Source organism: Gossypium arboreum, chromosome 1 (genome assembly GCF_025698485.1).
Source record: "Gossypium arboreum isolate Shixiya-1 chromosome 1, ASM2569848v2, whole genome shotgun sequence".
Classification (NCBI taxonomy): domain Eukaryota; kingdom Viridiplantae; phylum Streptophyta; class Magnoliopsida; order Malvales; family Malvaceae; genus Gossypium; species Gossypium arboreum.
This window is the reverse complement of record NC_069070.1, coordinates 1,102,124-1,125,907: the sequence shown is the minus strand read 5'-3', so window position 1 is coordinate 1,125,907 and position 23,784 is coordinate 1,102,124. Positions and strand designations below refer to the sequence as shown.

Sequence of the window (23,784 nt, the reverse complement as noted above, 5' to 3'; positions counted from 1 at the left end):
CTTCACTGCTCTGATTACTCCCTACACCACCAATAACCCTAGGATCAGTAGAAGTAAGTAACAAGTGAGTACCTCCTCCAACCCTCTCCTCTCTTTTAAACTCTGGGAGGGCAAATGGACGAAACACTATCCCGCAATAATGGTAGAAGATGTTCGTAGGCTCCTTCAAGTGCCCTATTAATATCATCCCCAACTGGTCACAAGAATCGTAAGGCCAAGTGCCTCTCGCCAATCCACCACTAACTGACCGTACGACGTCTTGGTTGTCACCAGCCCTCTAGATAGAATCTGAAGACATTCCTGGCAGTTAGAGCCTCCTTTAAAGCCAGTACGTGACCAACGCGTAACTTCTGATATTGTGCGACAACTTCATTGGTGGCGAAGCTCCTTTGGAAAGCACACATGCCTTTGCCAGGGCAGGACCACTTAGTGAGGAACCCAAAACCCTCACCGAGTAAGCTGCAAACTTAGATGTACTTCTCCCATTTCAAGCGAAGATTCCTGCACTGGTTTTTGAGAATTGTTCATGCCTTTCAACGAAGAGAAAAATAGTAGAACATCGCAGATTCCCTCATGCCAGTCCCCTTCAGTTGATACAGATGTTGGAAGACAGAAAGCATAAGCACCTTGCCACGCTGGTAAAGTACGCCATGGTGAGCCATCAGGAGAAACCAAAAAGTTGGTCGGGAGCGAGCCTATAGTTGTTGAGGAGATTACAGAAGAAAGGGTGCAGAGGAAGGTAGAAGCCCGCTTCCAGGACGTGCAATAGAAAAAGGAAGCTATCCTTTGTTGCCTCACACACATGATGCAACTCTGAGGGAATGGAAAACTTATAAGTGAAGTGGGGAAGCTGGATTCCGTACACAACCAGAGCCTACTTCATCTCCTCTGGTATTGTGGTATAGACATAGGTTTTTGCAAATATGATGATGGGAATCGGGTAGGCTGGGACAATCTGGCTATGAGCTCATCTCATTCTTACCATATTTCGAATAAAAGAAGAAAGAAAACATATATCGGAGTTAAGAAACATAAAAATTTGTGAGATTTACCTCGATTTAGATTTGCAGAAAAGCCAAAAAATGAAGAAACCTAAAACCCCGACTATACCCTTTCAAAAGAAGACCCCTGAAACCATTCAGATATCCAAAAAAGAACATACGAACCAGATGTGAGCATAGAAAAACAATTCATATTTCAACAGCAGGATGTGCGCGCCCAATGTCTGGGTTCACACGTGGCAAGGTAGCTATTATACACTACGGCCCCATGGCGTACTTAGCAAGCTACATCTGAAATAAACCTAAGGCCCACCATTTTATAATGTTTCTTAGGCCCACTAAAGTGGGGACTAGATTGTTAGGATTTGGGAACCGATTGACCAAGTGACCGATGGGATCTGGACATCTGACACGAATAAACCCGACCCAGAAGAAGAATGTTCATCTACAGGCATAGTCTGATAAGGACCTCATGAGAATACAATATGTTCGTAAAGATAGCTCGTGCGGAAAGCCCACGGAGGGAGCTTGTGTAAACATTGCAAGAATGAGGTCGCAAGAGGAGGGCTGGCGTAAGCCTCGCAGGGACGAGATCGCAAGCCATGTCTGCAAAGAGGACTCCCGCCCGTGACTAGCAGGTGCGAGATTCGCTGGGAAAGTCAGTCCCAGGATCAGAAAGGACCGTGTGCTCCATAGGCAAGCGTCCAATAAGCTGAAGGAGGCCCAGATAATGTTAGCACCAGAGACAAGGAATGTCAGTACCCTCAGCCCAAAGGCCGATAATAAATAGTGGGCACTATTGTGAGCTGTAATAGTGGCAGTAGGAATGTGTAAAAATACCCTCTGTGTTTCCTTTAATACAACACAAAAAAATATTACTCAACATGTTTGGATTATTATTAGCACGATCAACAATGTCTAGAACTATTAAACCTACTAGGCTTTTTGCATTCACGTCAATGTTACACTTTAGTAACAATTTCACAACGTGCATAGTAGAATTTAGCAATGATGATACAAATGAGTGCAGAAGAGGATCGTAAGCTTGTCCAAGTTGCGAATTTGATTTAGTACTCTAAATGTTTAAAAAGAAACTTGGATTTTGGTACAACCTAAAACGCAAATGAATCAAAAATTAAATTAAATAATTAAAATAAATACAATAGAATAATAAATTAAATATTAGAACAATAAAGAAAATAATAAAGAAAATAGATGGAAAAGATAGATTGTAGTGTGTAGAAGTCCTAAAGAGCATTGGAAACGAGAAGAATCCACAACCGTCTTTAAACAGCTCTAATTTCTCCTTTAAGAAAAAAAAACTTTTAAGAGAAGTTTGAAGATGATCCCACAATCTGAAAAAGATTATTAAAACTCTTCTAAAAGAAAACCCAAGAAAAATTTTTGAAATTAAAAAATAAAAGAGAATTTATTAATTGAAAAGAGTAGTCGTTGAATACTGATGAATTGATTGAATTGTGTACAATGCAAAGGCCTTTATATAAGCTAGCTAAATAAATCTAAATAAAACTCTTAAGTATACTAGGACTCTAATTAACCTAAATAATAAGTAGTTTAAACTTAAACTTTTTGTTGATATAGAACTCCTAAATAACTTAAAATACTTAATAATTATAAAAATTTGGAATAAAAAATAAAATAATAAGAGTTAATAAATACAATATTGGGCTCATATATAATAAAAAGTAAGCCTAAAACCCGAACTTAATATGATTTAAACTCGAATTAAAAGCTCGAAACTTATAATTTCTGTAATAATCCTGTTCAGAAATTCTGCTTACGCAGTCTTCACTAAAACGATCATAACTTGAGCTCCCAAAAGTCGAAGTCGAGTGGTTCAAAATGTGTTTAAAAAATAAGAGATAGATATTCGAATGCTATGAAGACATCTTAATCCAGAAATGCCTGGATCCCATCCAAAAATTTGTCACAAGTTGAGTAATCATTTCAGCTTGAAAATTGACAACTTTGTTGAATTGACTTTAATACGCTTCACCCATTCCGTGCATGTATCATTCCTTGTTTCCTCGAAAAGATTCATCCTCACATACTGACTTTGATAGAATCTTGGTTTGATTTACTTGAGCTTGGACCTTGTTGTTGGGCCTTGAGATAATGTAAGTCCCATGGACCTGAAATTAAGCATTGAGACTCATATCAAGTAATTATTTTACTCTTAATTTCCTATTGTAGAAATGATTATTATGGTTAAATTATACTAATAGTTCATGTAGTATGTGGTTCTAGTGGATTTGGTTTGCATTCCATGTTGATCAATTTTAATATTTTGGACATTTTGAATATTAAAATTTTAAACTTTACTTAAAAGACAATATTTGGATAGTTAAGAAAAATGAGTTGGATTTTTTGTAACTTTTTTTCAGCCAATAGTGTAAAAAATTATTAAAAGAGGAAATAGCCCATTAAATACAATGGACTAAAACTAATTTTCATAGCAAAAATGTTAATCAAATATTAAAAATGGCATATTAATTTATTTTATACTCGAACAATGCGACATAAATTTACCGGATTAGAGTCAAATCTAATAAGGAATTCATAGATCGAGTTAATACGAAAATAGGAGTTTTAATTAGAAAGAGATTTTAATTAATCAACCTAGAGTCAGTTCTTTTTATTCTCGAAAGAGATATTAACATGAATTAGGGATTTCTACGGATCAAGACAAGTGAATAAATCGTTTAATTCAGATTTAGAATAATAAGTGAAGTCTAGGCGGATTCTTTCCTGGGTATTGTCTCTCTCGTCGATTTTCTTCAAATATTTTCCTACTTTATTCTCTATTTCGTCTAAGTAATTAGGTTAAAATAAATCCCTTCAATTTATTTGGCTAGATAATAAAAAGATAGTAACTGCTAGTACTTTTAGTCCTCGTAAATACGATATTCCCGACTCACCATAGCTATACTACCATTTGATAGGTACGCTTGCCTTTGTCGTGATTTTAGTTAGTTAAGTGAATCATCATCACAAATGCAACAAGTTGTTATTTTGTCACAATAGTGCTGGATGTAACACGTTCATTGACACATTGCAACAACTTCAAAATATGTCAACAATTTACCAAAAATCTAAAATAAAATCAAATGATGGTATGAAATAAATTAACTATACTAATTTTGTTGAAATTTTGATTACCTCTATAAATTTTGTTGAGGTAGTTATGAAAGTAGTGCAAGGTGTAGTTGTAGCACTACGTAGGTTACATAACTAGCCTTATTCGAAATTGATAATCTTTTGAATTAAAACATTACTTAACTAATTTTATTCGAATTGATAATATTTTGAATTAAAACATTAAATAACTTTTAAAAGTTAAAACTAAAATAAATAAAAATTAGTGAATGAGAAAGTGTTTGTTAAAGTTTTGTAAACCTCAAAACTAATAATTCTACGTCTATTTTTACAATATTTATTTTTCTTTAAAATTTTTATTTTAAACTATGCAGATATGATGTTTCATTTAATGGAGGGCTTTACTAATACAATCTTGATATTTGAGAATGTAATTAGTATATTTTAAATTTTGAGGACTAATTCACAATAAAAATTATAATTTGGAGACCTATTATGAAATTAACTCATTATTTAAAAAAATCCAAGCCATAAACTCAAATGATCTCTTTATTTAGGGAAGCAGTCTTACAAGGCAAACTACGAATGCAACACAAACAATCAGATAAAATTAGTTAAGGCTCTTCAATAACCAGTGTGGGATATTAAAAGAGCCCTAAGCATTATTAGAAAACCTAGCAAACATGTCGACTCTAGATATGATAATCATATCATAATACCAAACAAACCTCCCCAAAACCATCTTTTTTCCCCTTTCTTTACCTCACTCTGCACAGCAGCGATACAAGAAATTCAATTCCATCGGACGACCACACTCAGCACATTGTACCCTCTCCGGAATTCTACCACCGTTACCCGGGAGGATAAGGCGAGTGCAATGATGGTGCTTGATAACCTCTTCCAACTTCTTACGAAGTGCTGGGATAAAACCCATTTGCTTGGCAAGTTCTTCCCATTCATCAAAGCTCTCCATGGTGCTAAGCACTTTCTCTCCATTGGCTTTCACCATTTCACCCGATCCTGTGTAGAACACTGCCCATCCACTTTTACTACTGTCATATCCAAGCATCGTCATCACTTCTTGCTTTATAACATCGTTCTCAATGGTCTTCCCATGTTGGGTTTTCGAGTACAACATGCTCTCTAATAGGTTCCAAAAGAACCACACATTGTCATCTTCCCAAGCATGGCTAAGTTGCTTCTCTTTGATTAAACCAGTAATCTTTTGCACTCGTTCCCTTGCATTTTTCTTTCCAACATAAACCATTTCTATGCCACTATCGAGAGCCTTTGCAACCCCTTTTGTTGCGGTAGTGAAACTTTCGATCCATTCCATTTTCACACCACCATAGAAACAAACCACTTTCTGTTGGCTCACCTGATTATAACAACACAAAACCAAAAATAAATTAAGCATATTAATTGATATACACATATATATTAAAGTTATGTGGGGATGTTTATGTACCCAAGTAGGTAAGTTTGGTTCAAGGCGAGCAACGAGAAGGTCAAGTGTCCAAGGTTTAGCTTTCCAAAATTTTTCTTCTATTTCACTGCTAAACGGGAAAGCTGCATTTCCCCATATCCGCATCATGTTGAGTGCATTTGTGCATAAAACCTTTCCTTGTGGATTCAATGTCACCACAATTGGTTTCTTAACGAAACCCCATTCTTCCCTTATGTATTTAATCACTGCTGGTTCAATGGCAACATGGTTTCTCACAGTATACCACGACATATTTGATTGCATGGTCGAAAACTTTTCCTTATAACCATCATTCCAAGTTGTTCTGTCCACAATTGGGAGCCATATGATCTCATAGTTAAGCCGAGATGATACCCTTTCTTTGTAAACAACTTCAAGAACCCGAATCTCCTCTTGGGAGATATCAAGATCTGAAATGAGCAATAAAACATGCTTTTTTCTCAAGACATTGATATAAACCTGTTAAATTATACCAGCAACGTTAACATGCGATCCAATGAATTTTAAAACATGGATGAAACTTGGAACATGGAATTAAACAGACCTGGGCCCTCTCTGGATTCAAGACATTCTCTTCCCTGCCGAAGATGTTTTGGAGAATCATCAAGTTGTCCACTTGAGGTGTTTCAATGGTACGCTTGAAGTGTTCAAAAGCTTCCATTAGCTTCTTCTCATCTGCATTTCATTACAATCATACTCAACTTTTTATATAAATGTATATATATAGGATTTCTAGATTTATAGTCAAGGATGGGTCACCAATACGCTGGTAGCAAAGACATAATCGACTTTGAACGTGTTCATGTATGCTGCTAACTTTATGTGTCAAGCTTGATAGCTCCCATGCGTCCGAAGTCGATGTAATGAACCTGAAATGATTCAAAGAAAAGATTTAATTGTTGGTAAATTGAATGTCGTCATATTGTCTGATTGAGCACACAGAAAATTCATGACTCACTCATGTCTCATCCCTATAAGACCAGTAATCTGCCCAACACAAACGACAACACTCGAAATGATCCAGTAAGTAGCAGCGTGTATATGAGCCATGGCGGTCGACAACGGTGGCTCATCGATGGAAATATACTTAGAAGGTAGCTCAGTAAGCTCCACAATACACTTGGTTACATCGACCATTGCATTGATGAGCTTGCTGAGTGCATCAAAGTGGGTTTTCAGTGTTTGGGAGTGCTCTAAAATGTCGGGTTGCTTGAGGAGAGCCACTGATTTGGCCAATGAATTGGAAGTGCAAAGCTGAGCGATCAGCCAAAACTCCCCGAAATTCACTGCAAAAGCTGCTAATGTTAGCACCACTTTTGCACCCCATGAATAGCTTGAAAGCTTGTTGAAGATCGCCATTGTTGTTGCATGGGCATCACCTCCTCTAGAACACTTGCATGATAGCTACAAAACATCAACTTAGGTTACGATCGTTATTTTCCGGTTTCAAAAATGATCGAGATTCCGAAAGCAAAATAAAACAGCCGAATAACCTCGCAGCAGATTTCGTGTAATGCATCAAGCGCGCCATCAGCGTCAGACAAGTTGGTCTGATCGTCGGATGCATCGATGTGTCCCTACAAGACAAAACAAATCCAAAGCATTATCTTGAAACTCTTTCCATTTTCTGGAATATAAACATCATGAAATCTGAAGTTATCAAAGTTTACATTCATAGAAAGATTAATGTTGGGAATGATATGACGCAAAACATTGCGAGTGACTTGAAGAACTGATGTAACATCAACAACACGACCATCGGGGACATGAGTCGACCGAATTCGCTCATTCATCCCATCGCCGAACATCCAATGCTCATTCCTCATCGATTGCTGGGATGTTTTTGATGAGGATGAGACTAGGGTAGGGCGAGCCGTTGTCGAATATATGAAAGTACTACTATTTTTTGATGTTTGATGTGTGATGTGTTTACTAAGCATTGTAGTTTTTATATAGTGATGAGAACAACTGTTTTGTTTTTATTTGTTTGAGTTTTTTTTTTAAAAATATATATAAATAATATTACACAACGTTATAAACGTTGATTCCGCCTTTAATATTTTTTCAAGTATTTTAATACTATTTATTAATATATGCTTTTGGTGTTGAGTTCGCCTAATATTTTTCCAAGTTTTTCATGTGCCCTTAATATTAGGATCTGTACTATGATATAATTACTTTAATTGATAGTGTCGAGTTCATGGTGTAATTTTTAATTTTGAAGTATCATGAACTTGATATCTTCTACAATGTCTGAGTTGTGCACAATTTTTTTATAAAGAAAATATAATTTGATTAAAAATTTTAAAAAATATAAATTAAAATCGACACTAATAAATGTTGAGTTTCACTTAAAATTCTATCCTAAACCCTAAATAGTCAAGTATTAGGAAAATATAATTTTCAAGCATATCACAATGGCTACTCAATTATTGACATTTGAGCGAAGACATATTACCTTGAATCATTCATCAATTAATGGATGTCGATTTCTATCATGAAACACAAATTGGGAGAGTTGCTTATGCTCCATCATTCTTACTCACTCTAATTGAATAATAGAGATTAAAGACCCATACGTTTTATCTCTCATGCAACGAAGTGACAATAATGCTAGAAGATGGATTGATGTTGGTAGGACTTCCAATGGACAAGCATCCTATAACTGACAAATCTGAGCACAATCAAGGCAAATCCTTTATGAAACATTCAGGTAAGGTACGATCTTCCTGCGGACGACGCGATTTTGTTTTTAAAGGAAGAGGAAATGGTAGTGGAAAATATGAAATTTATTCTCCGTTGCTTCGAGACTTTTTCGGGGTTGAGTATTAACTTCAAAAAATCGTGTATTGTGGGGTTTGGAGTTAATGAGGAAGTTCTTTACCGTTTGGCAGCTATATGTAAATGTAAGGTTGGGGTGTTACCTATTTGCTATTTGGGTATTCCTTTAGGAGCAGATTTGAGAAGGGTGGCTACTTAGGACGTGGTGGTTGAGAAATTTAGAAAGAAATTGGCGGGATGGAAATGTAGAAGTATGTCGTCGGCAGCTAGGATAGTGTTGGTAAATGCAGTGTTATCGTCTCTTCCAATCTATTTTATGTCTTTATTTCAGGCCCCGGTGTCTGTAATTAAAAGAATTGATAAAATTAGGAGAAATTTTTTGTGGAGAGGGTTGGATGGCAAACGGAAAATGGTGAAAGTCAATTGGAAGTAGATTTGCAGACCAAAAGAAAATGGAGGAGCCGGAGTGGTTAACCTTGAGATTAAGAACAAAGCACTATTAGCAAAATAGAGGTGGCGAGTGATGGTGGATAAAAATGCGCTATAGAGCAAGGTGATTTTAGCAAAGTATGGTTCTAACGCTAAACAATGGCGATTTGGTGTGAACAATTTGAAAGATATGTCGACGGTTTGGAGAGGGATTGTGGAAAACTCTTTTGGTTCTAGAGTGAATAGGTGGATGGGAGTTAAAGATTTCAAATGGAAGGTAGGGAATGGAAAGGATACGTTGTTCTGGGGGGATCATTGGTGTGGTTATAGTCCATTAAAATTTGAATTCCCTAGACTTTTTTGTCTAGCTAAATTCAAAAATGGTTCGATTTTTTATTACTCTTTGGTTGGCGGTTTTTGTAATGTTAATTGGGAAGGGTTTTTCGTCAGAGCTTTGCTGGATAGGGAGTGGGGGATGCTAAGTCGTCTCTTGGATTGGGTGGGTGGTGTGGTATTGATCCCAAAGGTGGAGGACTGGATATTATGGAAGCACGACAAAAATGGTGAGTTCTTTGTGAAGCAGTTAACTAAATTAATGGTGGATGGGGTGGGGGTTGATTTTAGTTTTGCATTTGATAGAATATGGAAGCTAAAAATTCCTCCTAGAGTGCGTTATTTTCTTTGGTTAATAGCAATTGACAGAGTTCCCATGAAGGATTTTTTAATTAAGGGGTGAAAATTCTTGATATTGTTAATGTATGTCCTTGTGTAACAGGAAGTGGGAGAAGACAGACCATTTGTTTTTTAACTACATCTTTATTAATGGTTTTTGGAAGAGGATTTTTAATTGGTGGGACATTGAATGGAAAGGGGTGAATAATTTTGAAGATTTTTTATTCATACTGTTCCAAACTGAAAATTTTAGGATCTTGTAAATGTCTGTGGTTGATTGCAATTGCGGCTACTGTTTGATCAATTTGGCTTGCGAGAAATAAAAGGGTGTTTGACAATAAAGTGTTGACAATGGATACCTTGGTCTTCCATGAAAAGATGAGGGCTTTATTATGGAGCAGGGCTGCTTTTGATGAGTGTAGGTTTCATGAGAGATTATGGTGGTTTTGTCCATATAAGTGTTGTTTATCTAAGTCTGATCCTGGGGGTTGGTGTTTTCCACCTCATGGTTGGTTTAAATTTAACGTTAGCGGTATTGTTTTTGAAGGTGTTCAGGGTGGTGGAGGAGTGTTGAGAGGTGAGGCTGGAATTGTTAGAGCCTTATTTTCAGGACCAATTGATGCAGGTGATTCTGAGTCAACTGAATTGGGAGCTATAATCATTGCTCTTGATATTATTATTGAAATCGGCTGGAAGGGGACTGGTTCTTTGATTATTGAAATAGGTTCAAGGGAGGTTCTTAGTTGGATTCTGGAGAAAACAAAGAGACGTTGGTCACATCAAGTTATATTTGCTGAACTGGAAAGGAGGTGGAGCAGGGTGGGAGAGTTATCTTTTTCAGTCACTGTGGCGAATGGAAATGAAATGGCAGATTCTCTAGCTATTGCAGGGACGAATAGAACTAGTATGTTTAAGGCTTGGTGGTGAGTTGATTTATAATGTCAGATTTCATGTGTATCTTATGTGGTTTTGAGTACGTTTTGTAGTACTTTTTGGGTGGTCATTTCTGCAGTGTTGTTTGATAACTTTGGTCTTGGGATGTCGGGTTAGTATTGTTGATGAGTGGACTCAGTAAATAGGATTCGTTGATCTTGTTTGTATTACCCATATTTGCTTTTACAAGTTGTAAAGGCAGTAATGAGCAAAAAAAAAAAAAAGGTACGATCTTCCATCTGATTTCAAAAGGTCTCAGGTGAAGTTAAGACTAGTTGAAGAAGCATTTTGAGAGAAACCAATGCCTATTGATATTTATTGTTATGCTCGAGTGTACATTCCACGCTTGATCAAAGGTATGCATATGGAAAAAAAAAGTTATGCAACTTAGTTCATACCATATACCTCCCGTTGCTATAAAATTTTCAAATGACTATTACATATGGTTGAGCTTTACCATTTTAGCTTGCCTATACAAGACATTATACATAGGATGTAGAGTAGGGAATAAGAAAGTGAATGGCTGTTTTGTAATTTTACAATTGTGAAGATAGTATCGACTTTCACTCGTTGCATTTATACCTTCGAAACTGCTTAGTTACCATGGCTGAAATTGTCATATGTCAAAAGTACTATTGGATTTAAACAACAAAAAAGCTTTTATTGTTGCAAGTTTTCTAAATATAATAAAATTAATAAACAAAAGTACAAAATATATGCTTTAAAGGAAATCTCGATAGTTTTAGCTTCCTTTTAAATAAAATATTATAAAATTTATCAATTTTATGTAATTAAATAATATTTTATGTAACTTGTGTTATATAAAATTTTATTAGTTTTTAAATAATCTTATAATAAAATGATATTTTATATTTTATGCAATTAAATGATTAATTTAATTGATGTTACTTATTAATTAGGTCCTAACCCAAATAAAAATGATCAATAATCAAATTATTTTAAAAATAATAAATATAAAGTTAGTATTTAATACACTAACAATATACTTTTTTTTATTTCACAACCAATCTTAAAAAGTTGTTTTATGTCATTCTCTCTTTTTTAAATATTTATTTTTAATATTTTATTATGGGAAATTATTTGGTACATCGACAATGGAGTTTTAGACTCCACGAGTAGAATCGGAGGTTGACAAGTGTCCTATAGGAGTGAGAAAAACTCGATTCAATTTGAAAAAATTGAAAAAAATTTCGAATTTCGAGTTAATCGAATCGAGTTGTTTAAGTTATACAAATCGACTCGAATAACTAATTTGAATTTCGAGTTTGAGTCGAGTTGAATTTTATAATTTAAATAACAGATTGGTGTAAATACTCATTTGGTCCCTGTCAATTTTGAAAATAAGAAAATTGGTTTCTTTCTCAACAAAAAGTTACAAAATAATTAAAAATAATCTATAAAAATTCTAAAATTTTTATATTAAAAATTTAAAAAATTCTAAAAAATATATAAAGAAATGTAATTTTAAAATGTTTTTTCTAAAATAATAATTTTAGGTACCTAAATAAGTTAATTAGTGATTCAAGTTTATCATACCAAAAGTTCAAACATATATGTTTTCAAATTTATGTATTCTAACATGAAATTAGTTATAATGTAACAAGATTTTGATTTGACATGCTTAACTTTTTTTTTTAATTTAACTCTAACAATTTCACTTAATTTAACTTAACTCAAAATTCATTCACTCGACTCGATTCGAAAAAATTTTAAATCGAATTACGATAATAAAATAAGATTAATAAATTTAATTAATTCAAAAAAATTTACTCGATTCAACTTGATTCAATCAAATGGTGATCTCTTATTAAAGATGCTTCGACTATCGGAACTGTTGGTCCTAACAACGGGCTCGACTTTGCTGATGTAGTTGTTGATCTTGGATTTGCCTAGAAATTCACCAAACAGACCATTGATGATAATCTGTTTTTATTCTATTGTATTACTCTATTCTTGATATGTCAACCAATGTAATTTTTTAATACAAATAAAATTATTCATTTGGAGTAATAAACGACATAAACCATTTCCCTAGCTCCAAAAGAAAGAGCCACTTGATGATTGATCTAAACAATTATTATCACCATCTATGCATGGTTCATGCATCATCTATGTCACCATGGATAAAAAAGCTATAGTTTAGGTGTGTGTTAACATTATCCTTTTTCTTAATTCCAAATATTTGATTGCTTGATGACATTTGATAGACTTAGGTAGGTTTAGATAAACGGTGTATTTATTTGCGGTTAATGTAAACATAGTGGTGACGGTGAAATTAAATATTATAGTGACACTGTAGCGTAAAACAAAGAATAAGCTAAATGCATCCCACTATCCATCTAAACCCACGCTTACTGTCCTATAGATATATATAAAGCAAAAACCCAAAGAGATAAGAGAACTCCCAAAGTTAGTCACAAGGTTAAATTATGCTATTATTTCTATACTTTGCACAAGTTGTGGATTTAGTCCCTATAATTTCTAAATTTTGAGATTTTTATTCTGATCCTATTAACTATGAAATTCAATTACTAGTTTTCTATTATGCATCTAGTTGTAGATTTAGTCTATATTACCCAATTGAATCATTTTATGTTTATATATTTTTTCAAATTTCGAAATCCTGATAAAAATAACAATCGTTAATCCATTAACTAAATTTTTAATGAGTAATATATGAAAATGCGACAAGTTAGCATATGAAACCATGTAAGGCACGTCAAATTTTGGAAATAATAAAACTTAATATATTTAACGGTTATCATTTGATAATGGTTAAAATTTTAACATTTGAAAAGTACAAATACTAAAATTACTAGATTAAAATATATGAATTAATCTACAACTTTCATAAAAAATAGAGACTAATAACATAATTTAATCCCTTTTAATTTCCACTAGCTAAACCCACTAACTAAACAAAATACCCAAAGCACAACATTAGCCTAGGAGCGATCAAAAATCAGTTAAAATTAAATTAATTGGTAAGACCGATTTAATTTGGTTAATCGGTTTGTTGACCAATTTAATTTGGTCAAAATTTGGTTAATAATTTTTTTAAAGTTCGGTTTTCGATTAATTCAGTTCGAAATCAGGTACTTAACCAAACTTAATAATTAATAATATAAATTATATATAGTTTTAATTCGGATAATTCGACCAAATGAACCTTATCAATTTATTTTTCTTGATATGTTTTCTATTTTTTTGACCAAAAAAACAAAAACATAAAAATACGGTTAATTAATCAAATTAACCGAAATACTTCGATTCCATTAATTTTTTTTAAAAAAAGTTTAATTCGATTAACGATTAAAATATTTAATTAATTTTATAAATACTAATTTAATTCGATTAACTTTCAATTAACTGTCTAAACACCCCTACATTAACGAATTCAAAACATACAAGTCGAATTTAAAAACTCAAACACAAGACACGGAAAATCCTTAGCTTCTCCGAAAAGAAAAGAACATGAAAAATACACCCACAAATGAAACACCTTTTCACTTTGGGAATTGAAAAAAAAAAACTTGTTAAACAATGGTGGCAACAATCAATCAAAAGAAAGGCTTTCAAGCAATGACATTACAGAATCCATTAACTTTGAAATGGGTCAAGTATTTACTGCCTTTGCCCTTGGTTGTGGTATTGGTATAGGCTGTGGTATAAATCTAGGTATTGCTCATAACATTTTGATTTTTAATGAAAAAAGAAGAAGAAGAAAACTTATCTTTTGAGTTGTGAAGATGAATTGGGGTGATTTGTTTGGTCCCAAAAATGATGATTTTGGTCCTAATCTGCTTCCCAAAAAAACTTGTATGCATCGATTTTGGTATCACTTTCATTTTGGTTTTTTTTTTTACTACTTAATGGGAAAAATGTGGGTTAGTGAAATGAATATTAGCTTTCTTACTAGACGTTAATGGTACGGAAAATACATATTTAAACAGACTCGAACTCATATTTATCTATTTAGATGTTAATGGTTTTTAAACTAGTGTGTTCATTTATTTATAGTTTGTTAAAGCTTGAACATTTTCTGTTTTCTGAGAGTGACTTTTAGCTCAAAGTCGGTCTGGTTCTAAGAAAGAAAATGGAAACACAAGTCATCATTTCTTTGGCATGTAATTCGATAGAGTAGTCTTTGTTTGGTACATTTAGTAAGAACAAAATATGATTTTTCAAAATTTATATGATTAACATTACATAGTTGCATCTAGAATAAGGAATGAATTAAGTAGCGCCAAAACTTTCTACGATCGATGAACATATCGTATGGCAAACGATACAAGTTTTTTCCGGCATTTCTCGTTCATAGTACATTCTTTCGCGGATATTGTATTAAAGCTTGAAATTTGTAATTTCCGTAATAATCAAGTACAAAAATTCATGTTCGCATAGTATTCATTAAAACGATCATAACTTGAGTTTCCGAACTTGAAATCAAGTGGTTCAAAGTGTGTTTCAAAATTAAGAGATAGATATTCAAATGCTATACAAACATTTTAATCCAAAACTACCTAGATCCCAACAAAAAATTTGTCGCAAGTTAACTAATTTTTTTAGCTTGAATATTGACAGTTTGGTTGAATTGACTTTAATACATTTCACTTATTCTGTTCATGTATCATTTCTCGTTTCCTCAAAAATATTCATGCTCACATACTGATTTTGATCAAATCATAGTTTGATTTGCTTGACTTTTAACTTTATTGTTGGACTTTGAGGTAATGTAAGCCCATCATATTCATAGGCTTGAAATTGAGAATTGAGACTCATATTAAATAATTATCTTATTCCTAATTTCCTATTGAAGAAAGGATTATCATGGTTAAATTATGCTAATAGTTCATGTAATATGTGGTTCTAATGGATTTGGTCTTGCATTTCAACTCGATGAATTTTAATTTTTTTGACATTTTGAGTATTAAAAATTTAAAATTTACTCAAAAGACAAGAGTTGGATAGTTAAGGAAAATGACTTGGATTTTTTTGAGTTTTTTGTTCTCAATCAATAGTAAAAAAACTATCAAAAGAGAAAATAGCCCACTAAAGACAAAGGACTACAACTAATTTTCATAGCACAAATACTAATCAAATATTAATATTGATTTATTTTATAAATAAGTAATTAATTTAACCAAAAATAAAATAACACAAACCAAAATTTTAAGCTACACTAAAACAAGGGATAGTTAAATTATTTATGCAGTTCGATTTCTTTATATTTGTGGAGCCTAATTCAGTGAGATGAATCTACTATCTTTGAAATCAATACAATCAATGATCTTAGTTCCAACATACTCCCATGAAGAATCATTACTTTTGCACCTCAAAAGCTTGACCTCTACTAAATTTTCCTTTGTGAGAACTTAGGTTGTAGAACCATTCACAAAATGGTTTTACTGCCAAAATGCATTAATGTTCCTTATTAAACAAATAGTGCTTTTTAAAAAAAAATTTATCAAGCTATATATGTCTCCCAAATATATAAGGATTTTCGAGACTTGATAACATATTAAAGATCAATCACAGTCCCATCTAAATAGTAGTTAAAATAGTCAAATATAATATAATATTAACGACCAAATTGTTGGTAGATAAGCTTTCAAGTTTTGATTTGATCAAGAAATTTGATATAATTAATCAAATGTGATCCTCTAGATAGGTTTCTCCAAGTGAATTAATCTTCAATCATGGACTTGAATCATTTCACAATATTAACACAACTCAAAGATTTGTTTAAATAAATTATCAATCTTTCAAATATGACAAGTTGTTATTTTGTCACAGTGATGCTGGCAGTGACACTTCCATTGACACATTGCAACTTCAAAATATGACAACAATTTACCATAAATATAAAATAAAATCAAATGATTGTATGAAATAAATTAACTTTACTAATTTTGTTGAACTTTTGATTACCACTATAAAGGTGTAGTTGTAGCACTATGTAGGTTACATAACTTATCTTATTCGAATTAATAATCTTTTGAAGTGAAATTTCACCGCATAACTTTTAAAAGTTAAAACTAAAATAAAGTAAAATAGAAAAAAATTAGGGAACAATAAAGCATTTGTTAAAGTTTTGTAAACCTCAAAACTAATATTTCTACAACATATATTTTATAATATTTATTTTTCTTTAGTATTTTCTTTTAAACTATGCCACATAAAAACTATTCTTTTAAACTATGCCACATAAAACTATGTTTCATTTAATGGTGGACTTTACTAATACAGTCTTGATACTTTGAGAATATAATTAATATATTTTTAAGTTTGAGGACTAATTCACAATAAAAATTATAATTTGGAGATCTACTATGAAATTAACTCATTAACTCATTATTTAAAAAAATCCAGGCCATAAACTCAAATGAACACTTTATTTAGGGAAGTAGTCTCACAAGGCAAACTACGAATGCAACACAAACAATCAGATAAAATTAAGTAAGGCTCTTCAATAACCAGTGTGGGATATTAAAAGAGCCCTAAGCATTATTAGAAAAGCTAGCAAACATGTCGACTCTAGGTGATAATCATATCATAATACCAAACAAACCTCCCCAAAACCATCTTTTTTTCCCCTTTCTTTGCCTCACTCTGCACAGCAGCGATACAAGAAATTCAACTCCATCGGACGACCACACTCAGCACATTGCACCCTCTCCGGAATTCTACCACCGTTACCCGGGAGGATAAGGCGAGTGCAATGATGGTGCTTGATAACCTCTTCCAACTTCTTACGAAGTGCTGGGATAAAACCCATTTGCTTGGCAAGTTTTTCCCATTCATCAAAGCTCTCCATGGTGCTAAGCACTTTCTCTCCATTGGCTTTCACCATTTCACCCGATCCGGTGTAGAACACAGCCCATCCATTTTTACTACTGTCATATCCAAGCATCGTCATCACTTCTTGCTTTATAACATCGTTCTCAATGGTCTTCCCATGTTGGGTTTTCGAGTACAACATGCTCTCTAATAGGTTCCAAAAGAACCACACATTGTCATCTTCCCAAGCATGGCTAAGTTGCTTCTCTTTGATTAAACCAGTAATCTTTTGCACTCGTTCCTTGCATTTTCTTTCCAACATAAACCATTTCTATGCCAATATCGAGAGCCTTTGCAACCCCTTTTGTTGCGGTAGTGAAACTTTCGATCCATTCCATTTTCACACCACCATAGAAACAAACCACTTTCTGTTGGCTCACCTGATTATAACAACACAAAACCAAAAATAAATTAAGCATATTAATTGATATACACATATATATTAAAGTTATGTGGGGATGTTCATGTACCCAAGTAGGTAAGTTTGGTTCAAGGCGAGCAACGAGAAGGTCAAGTGTCCAAGGTTTAGCTTTCCAAAATCTTTCTTCTATTTCACTGCTAAACGGGAAAGCTGCATTTCCCCATATCCGCATCATGTTGAGTGCATTTGGGCATAAAACCTTTCCTTGTGGATTCAATGTCACCACAATTGGTTTCTTAACGAAACCCCATTCTTCCCTTATGTATTTAACCACTGCTGGTTCAATGGCAACATGGTTTCTCACAGTATACCACGACATATTTGATTGCATGGTCGAAAAATTTTCCTTATAACCATCATTCCAAGTTGTTCTGTCCACAATTGGGAGCCATATGATCTCATAGTTAAGCCGAGATGATACCCTTTCTTTGTAAACAACTTCAAGAACCCGAATCTCCTCTTGGGAGATATCAAGATCTGAAATGAGCAATAAAACATGCTTTTTTCTCAAGACATTGATATAAACCTGTTAAATTATACGAGCAACGTTAACATACGATCCAATGAATTTTAAAACATGGATGAAACCTGGAACATGGAATTAAACAGACCTGGGCCCTCTCTGGATTCAAGACATTCTCTTCCCTGCCGAAGATGTTTTGGAGAATCATCAAGTTGTCCACTTGAGGTGTTTCAATGGTACGCTTGAAGTGTTCAAAATCTTCCATTAGCTTCTTCTCATCTGCATTTCATTACAATCAGACTCAACTTTTTATATAAATGTATATATATAGGATTTATATTTCTAGATTTTATCGTCAAGGATGGGCTCACCAATACGTTCGTAACAAAGACGTAATCGACTTTGAAGGTGTTCATGTATGCTGCTAACTTTATGTGCCAAGCTTGATAGCTCCCATGCGTCCGAAGTCGATATAGTGAACCTGAAATGATTCAAAGAAAATATCTAATTGTTGGTAAATTGAATGTCGTCATATTGTCTGATTGAGCACATAGAAAATTCATGACTCACTCCTGTCTCATCCCCATAAGACCTGTAATCTGCCCAACACAAACGACGACACTCGAAATGATCCAGTAAGTAGCAGTGTGGATATGAGCCATGGCGGTCGACAATGGTGGCTCATCGATAGAAATATACTTAGAAGGTAGCTCAGTAAGCTCCACAATACACTTGGTTACATTGACCATTGCATTGATGAGCTTGCTGAGTGCATCAAAGTGGGTTTTCAGTGTTTGGGAGTGCTCTAAAATGTCGGGTTGCTTGAGGAGAGCCACTGATTTGGCCAATGAGTTGGAAGTGCAAAGCTGAGCGATCAGCCAAAACTCCCCGAAATTCACTGCAAAAGCCGCTAATGTTAGCACCACTTTTGCACCCCATGAATAGCTTGAAAGCTTGTTGAAGATCCCCATTGTTGTTGCATGGGCATCACCTCTAGAACACTTGCATGATAGCTACAAAACATCAACTTAGGTTACGATCGTTATTTTCCGGTTTCAAAAATGATCGAGATTCCGAAAGCAAAATAAAACAGCCGAATAACCTCGCAGCAGATTTTGTGTAATGCATCAAGTGCGCCATCAGCGGCTGACAAGTTGGTCTGATCGTCGGATGCATCGATGTGTCCCTACAAGACAAAACAAACCCAAAGCATTGTCTTGAAAATCTTTCCATTTTCTGGAATATAAACATCATGAAATCTTAAGTTTATCAAAGTTTACATTCATAGAAAGATTAATGTTGGGAATGATATGACCCAAAACATTGCTAGTGACTTGAAGAACTGGTGTAACATCAACAAAACGACCATCGGGGACATGAGTCGACAGAATTCGCTCATTCATCGCATCGTCGAACATCCAATGCTCATTCCCCATCGAATTCTGGGATGTTTTTGATGAGGATGAGACTGGGGAAGGGCGAGCCATTGTCGAATACATGGAAGTACTACTATTTTTTTATGTTTGATGTGTGATGTGTTTACTAAGCATTGTAGGGCTTATATAGTGATGAGAACCAACTGCTTTGTTATTTGTTTAAGGTATTTTTTTTTTGAAATATATATAAATAATATTACACAACGTTATAAACGTTGATTCCGCTGATATGTATGTATCAAATATTTTAATATTATTTATTAATATATGTTTGTACGAAAGTGGTTTTTCATGTGTTCGTATGAACGCCTTGAAGTTCTTCATGTGCCCTTAAAATTAGGATCTGTATTATGATATAATTACTGTAATTGATAGTGTCAAGTTCATGGTGTAATATTTAATTTTTAAGTACCATGACCTTGATATCTTTTACAATATCTGAGTTGTGAATTTTTTTTAAAAGATAATGTAATATGATTAAAATTTAAGGAAAATAGAAGTTGCGGTCGACACTAATGAATGTTGCATTTCACTTAAAATATCTAACAAAACCCCTTAATTTTAAACAAGCAATTGAATTTGTTAGTTTATAGCAAAACACCAAAACAAATAGTTTTCTATGTTCTATCATAAACTCTATATAAAATATTTGGAAATGATAATTGTCAAGTATATTAGAATGGCTATCCACTTATTGACATTTGAACAAAGACATACTACCGAGAACTATCATCAATTAATGGATGTCGATTTCTATTATGAAAAACAATTTAGGAGAGTTGCTTATGTTCCATCATTCTTATTTACTCTGACTGAACGATGGAGATTAAAGACTGATAAGTTTTGTCTCTCATGCAACGAAGCGACAATAATGCTAGAAGATGTGTTGCTGACAGGACTTCCAATGGACAAGCATCCTATAATTGATAAATCTAAGCACGATCTAGACAAATCCTTTATGAAACATTCAAAAAAAAATACAATCTTTTATTTGATTTCGAAAGGCTTCAGGTGAAGTTAGACTAGTTGAAAAAGAGTTTTGAGCATCTTTTGGAGAAACCAATTCATGTTGATATTTATTGCCATGCTTGAGCATGCATTCTACTCTTGACCAAAAGTATGCATGTGGAAAAAAAAGTTTGGCAACTTAGTTCATACCATGTACCTCCCGTTGTTATAAAATTTTTGGACGGCTAGTACATATGGTTGAGCTTTGCCATTTTGGCTTGCACATACAAGGCGTTGTGCAAAGGGTGTAGAGTAGGGAAAGGAAGCTAATGGCTGCTATTTTACAATTGTGAGGATAGTATCGACTTTCGCTCATTACATCTATGCCTTCTAAACCTTTTAGTTGCCCTCTAGGTAGATGATAAAAATAGAACCTTAAACCTTAAAACTCATTACTTTCTAAATGTTTTATATTTGTACTAACATTTTGTAATTTAATTTGTGGTCCAAGCAATGTAGCCATATACTAGAAGGATAGTTTGGCATCGATATTAGAAACAATTGATAGGGAATCCAATGTTTCGATTAATTGTACTCTATTAGGCCGAGTTCAATTACATTAAATAATATCATTTGATAATGGAATTTAAATTTAATGTTTTTGTAATAGCCCAAAATTGGGTCTAGTTGGAACAGAGGTTTCGGGACCACAAAATTCGAGATAGAAATAATTATTTTATGATTATTTTGAGGTCTATGATATGATTGCATGATTGTGTGAAAATTTCGTGAAGAAATTTTATGCATAAAGTGCTCAATTTGAAGTTAGGGACTAAATTGAATAAGTTGCAAAACTTGCATTCTAGAAGTTTCTAGTATGAAATTGCTTTGAAATATTAATTATGAGGTCTTAAATAGAAATTTTACCAATTTCTAAGTTATGGACAAAAATTGGACATGGATGGAATTTTGGAAAGTTTAGTAGTAAGGGCATTTTGGTCATTTAGGGGTAAAATGAATTAAAATACAAAATTAAAAGCCAATTTTGCTCATCTTCTTCACCATGGACGTGTATACCAAGGGAGACTCCATGGCTAGGGTTTTCAAGCTTCTCAAGCTCAATAGTAAGTCCGTTCTAACCTCGTTTTTCAAGTTCTTTACGTTTTTGAAGTCCCGGTAACTTGATTTAGCTCATGCTAGCAATAATTCAACCTAGGATTCATATTTGGAAAAATACCCATAGGTTAAATTTGTGTATTATGGTGTTTTATGATACAATATGAGGTTTTAAATTATGTTAGACAACTTGTGCTACTCGGTTTTAAGTGAAAATGAGCAAAAGGGCTTAATCGGTAAAAATACCTAATAGTCATAAGTATATGTTAGAGTGACAATTTGATGTTGTCATAGAAGAGAAAAGTGATCAGCATGTCATAAAACATAAGAATAAGGGATGAAGTTTAATTCCCGAGCCTAGGGGCAAAAGTGTAAATATGCAAAAGTTTAGGGGCAAAATTGTAAATTTTCCAAAGTTTGAGTTAAGGACTGTTTTGAATAGTACACTAATTAAATAAGTAAAATATGATGTTTTAGATCCCGGAAAACGAGATTTGAACCTAGAATGAGAGAAAAATCGAAAATTAGGAAAGTTGGTAAAATGACCGTTTAGTATCGAGGTAAGTTCATATGTATAATAAGCATCAATTTATGCATGTTTCAATGTAAAATTTGATATATTTACTATGATTTCCGTGGTGTTGAAAGTATGTAAGTTGGTATGATAATAATACTGACAATAATCTTGTAATTTATATTTGAAAGTTAAATTTAGTGAATTAATTGAATTATGTTAAATTAAATGATTATGGTGCCAAGTTTATGAATTGATTTAAAAATATGTCTATGGTACATGAAGTGCATTGAATTATCATACATAAATGTGATTTCTATGATTATGGATATTATGGGAAATTGTAAGTTCATATGATTTTTAATAAGGCAATGTGTAATTTAATCTTATTGCCTTGATATTAAATGAGAAGTAAGTTTATATTTAAGTAATACATCAATATTACTTGTATTATGATATTTTATAATAATATTGGAAATATGTTTGTGGATAATTACTTGATTGGTGAAATTGTTGGAAAAGAGAGAAATCCGGTTGAACCTTGGAAAGATTGGATGATACAGATGGTATGTAGCTAGGTCACATGTATGGTGCTGAGTGCACATCATGTGTACAAGAGAGCTACAAGATATTATGATGTAGCTAGGTCGCATGGATGATACTATGTGTACACCATGTAGACAAGAAAGCTACGGGATATATGTAGCTAGGTAGCATGCGTGGTTCCAGGTGAACGATACCATGTAGACAAGAGAGCTACGAGATAAACTGGCTAGGTCACATGGGTGGTACTAAGTGTTCACCATGTGTATAAAAGAGCCGAACTATATGGTGGGTGGAGCTATGTGCTGAAACCACCAAGTATCGAGGATTGATCCGAAGTGTTCAACGGGAGACTCTCTATGTATTGCTTTGTGAGTTTTGTAATGAATAAGTGCAGGAACTTGGTTATGTGAATAATGTGTTCATTAAGTGACCAGAATGTGGTAAGTCTATAAACAAGTAAGTTATACATGAGGATGATTTTATGGTGACCTTGCGATCATGGGCCTATACTTGTGATGTATGAAATGTGGTGAAAATGAATTGTGATATGTATGTTAAAATGAGGTTAATACAAAGAAAGTGTGAAAGAGTGAATTAGCAAAAAAACTAGTTTGGACAGTAGCAGTGATGTGATTTTGAAAAATCATCAAAAATAGTATAAATTTAATGAGAGATTGAATGAGATATCAAATTAAATATTAATAAGTCTATTTTCATATAAAAGAAACAGAGCAAGCAAAAGAGTTCTATATTTTGAGATATTTATGTTTTTGTGAGACTGGTTCAGAATGATTACGTGATACCCTGTTCTGACTTTGGAAAATCACAAAAATTTGGATAAAAATAATTAGAGGCTCAAACTTATATTTTTAAAATCCCTAATGAGTATTTTCAAGATAAATGAACAAGAACATTATCCGAGTTCTGTACTGTGAGATAATTAATTTTTAGTGAAGAGAGGTCAGAACTGTTAGAAAGTGAAACAGGGGAAATTTTAAATGAATAAACTGTACTAATTGGCTAAACTAAAAATTATGAAAATTTTATGGTGGAAAGATAT

General features: G+C 33.4%; 2 protein-coding genes across 2 annotated transcripts; both read right to left on the bottom strand.

The window, feature by feature from the left end:
• Positions 1-4,627: 4,627 nt before the first annotated feature.
• Positions 4,628-7,521, bottom strand: LOC108481495 (protein SIEVE ELEMENT OCCLUSION B-like). Its single transcript, XM_053028415.1, has 7 exons — positions 7,275-7,521; positions 7,098-7,181; positions 6,563-7,008; positions 6,364-6,473; positions 6,149-6,279; positions 5,587-6,063; positions 4,628-5,496 (listed from the first exon to the last, which is right to left on the bottom strand). Exons 1-7 carry the CDS (start codon positions 7,428-7,430, stop codon positions 4,882-4,884), a joined length of 2,019 nt encoding a protein of 672 aa, XP_052884375.1. The 5' UTR covers positions 7,431-7,521; the 3' UTR covers positions 4,628-4,881.
• A 9,295-nt stretch (positions 7,522-16,816) lies between these two features.
• On the bottom strand, positions 16,817-19,699 carry LOC108466073 (protein SIEVE ELEMENT OCCLUSION B-like). The gene is made up of 7 exons (XM_053031413.1): positions 19,445-19,699; positions 19,267-19,350; positions 18,735-19,177; positions 18,536-18,645; positions 18,313-18,443; positions 17,751-18,227; positions 16,817-17,660 (listed from the first exon to the last, which is right to left on the bottom strand). Exons 1-7 carry the CDS (start codon positions 19,661-19,663, stop codon positions 17,475-17,477), a joined length of 1,650 nt encoding a protein of 549 aa, XP_052887373.1. The 5' UTR covers positions 19,664-19,699; the 3' UTR covers positions 16,817-17,474.
• Between the last annotated feature and the right edge of the window lie 4,085 nt (positions 19,700-23,784).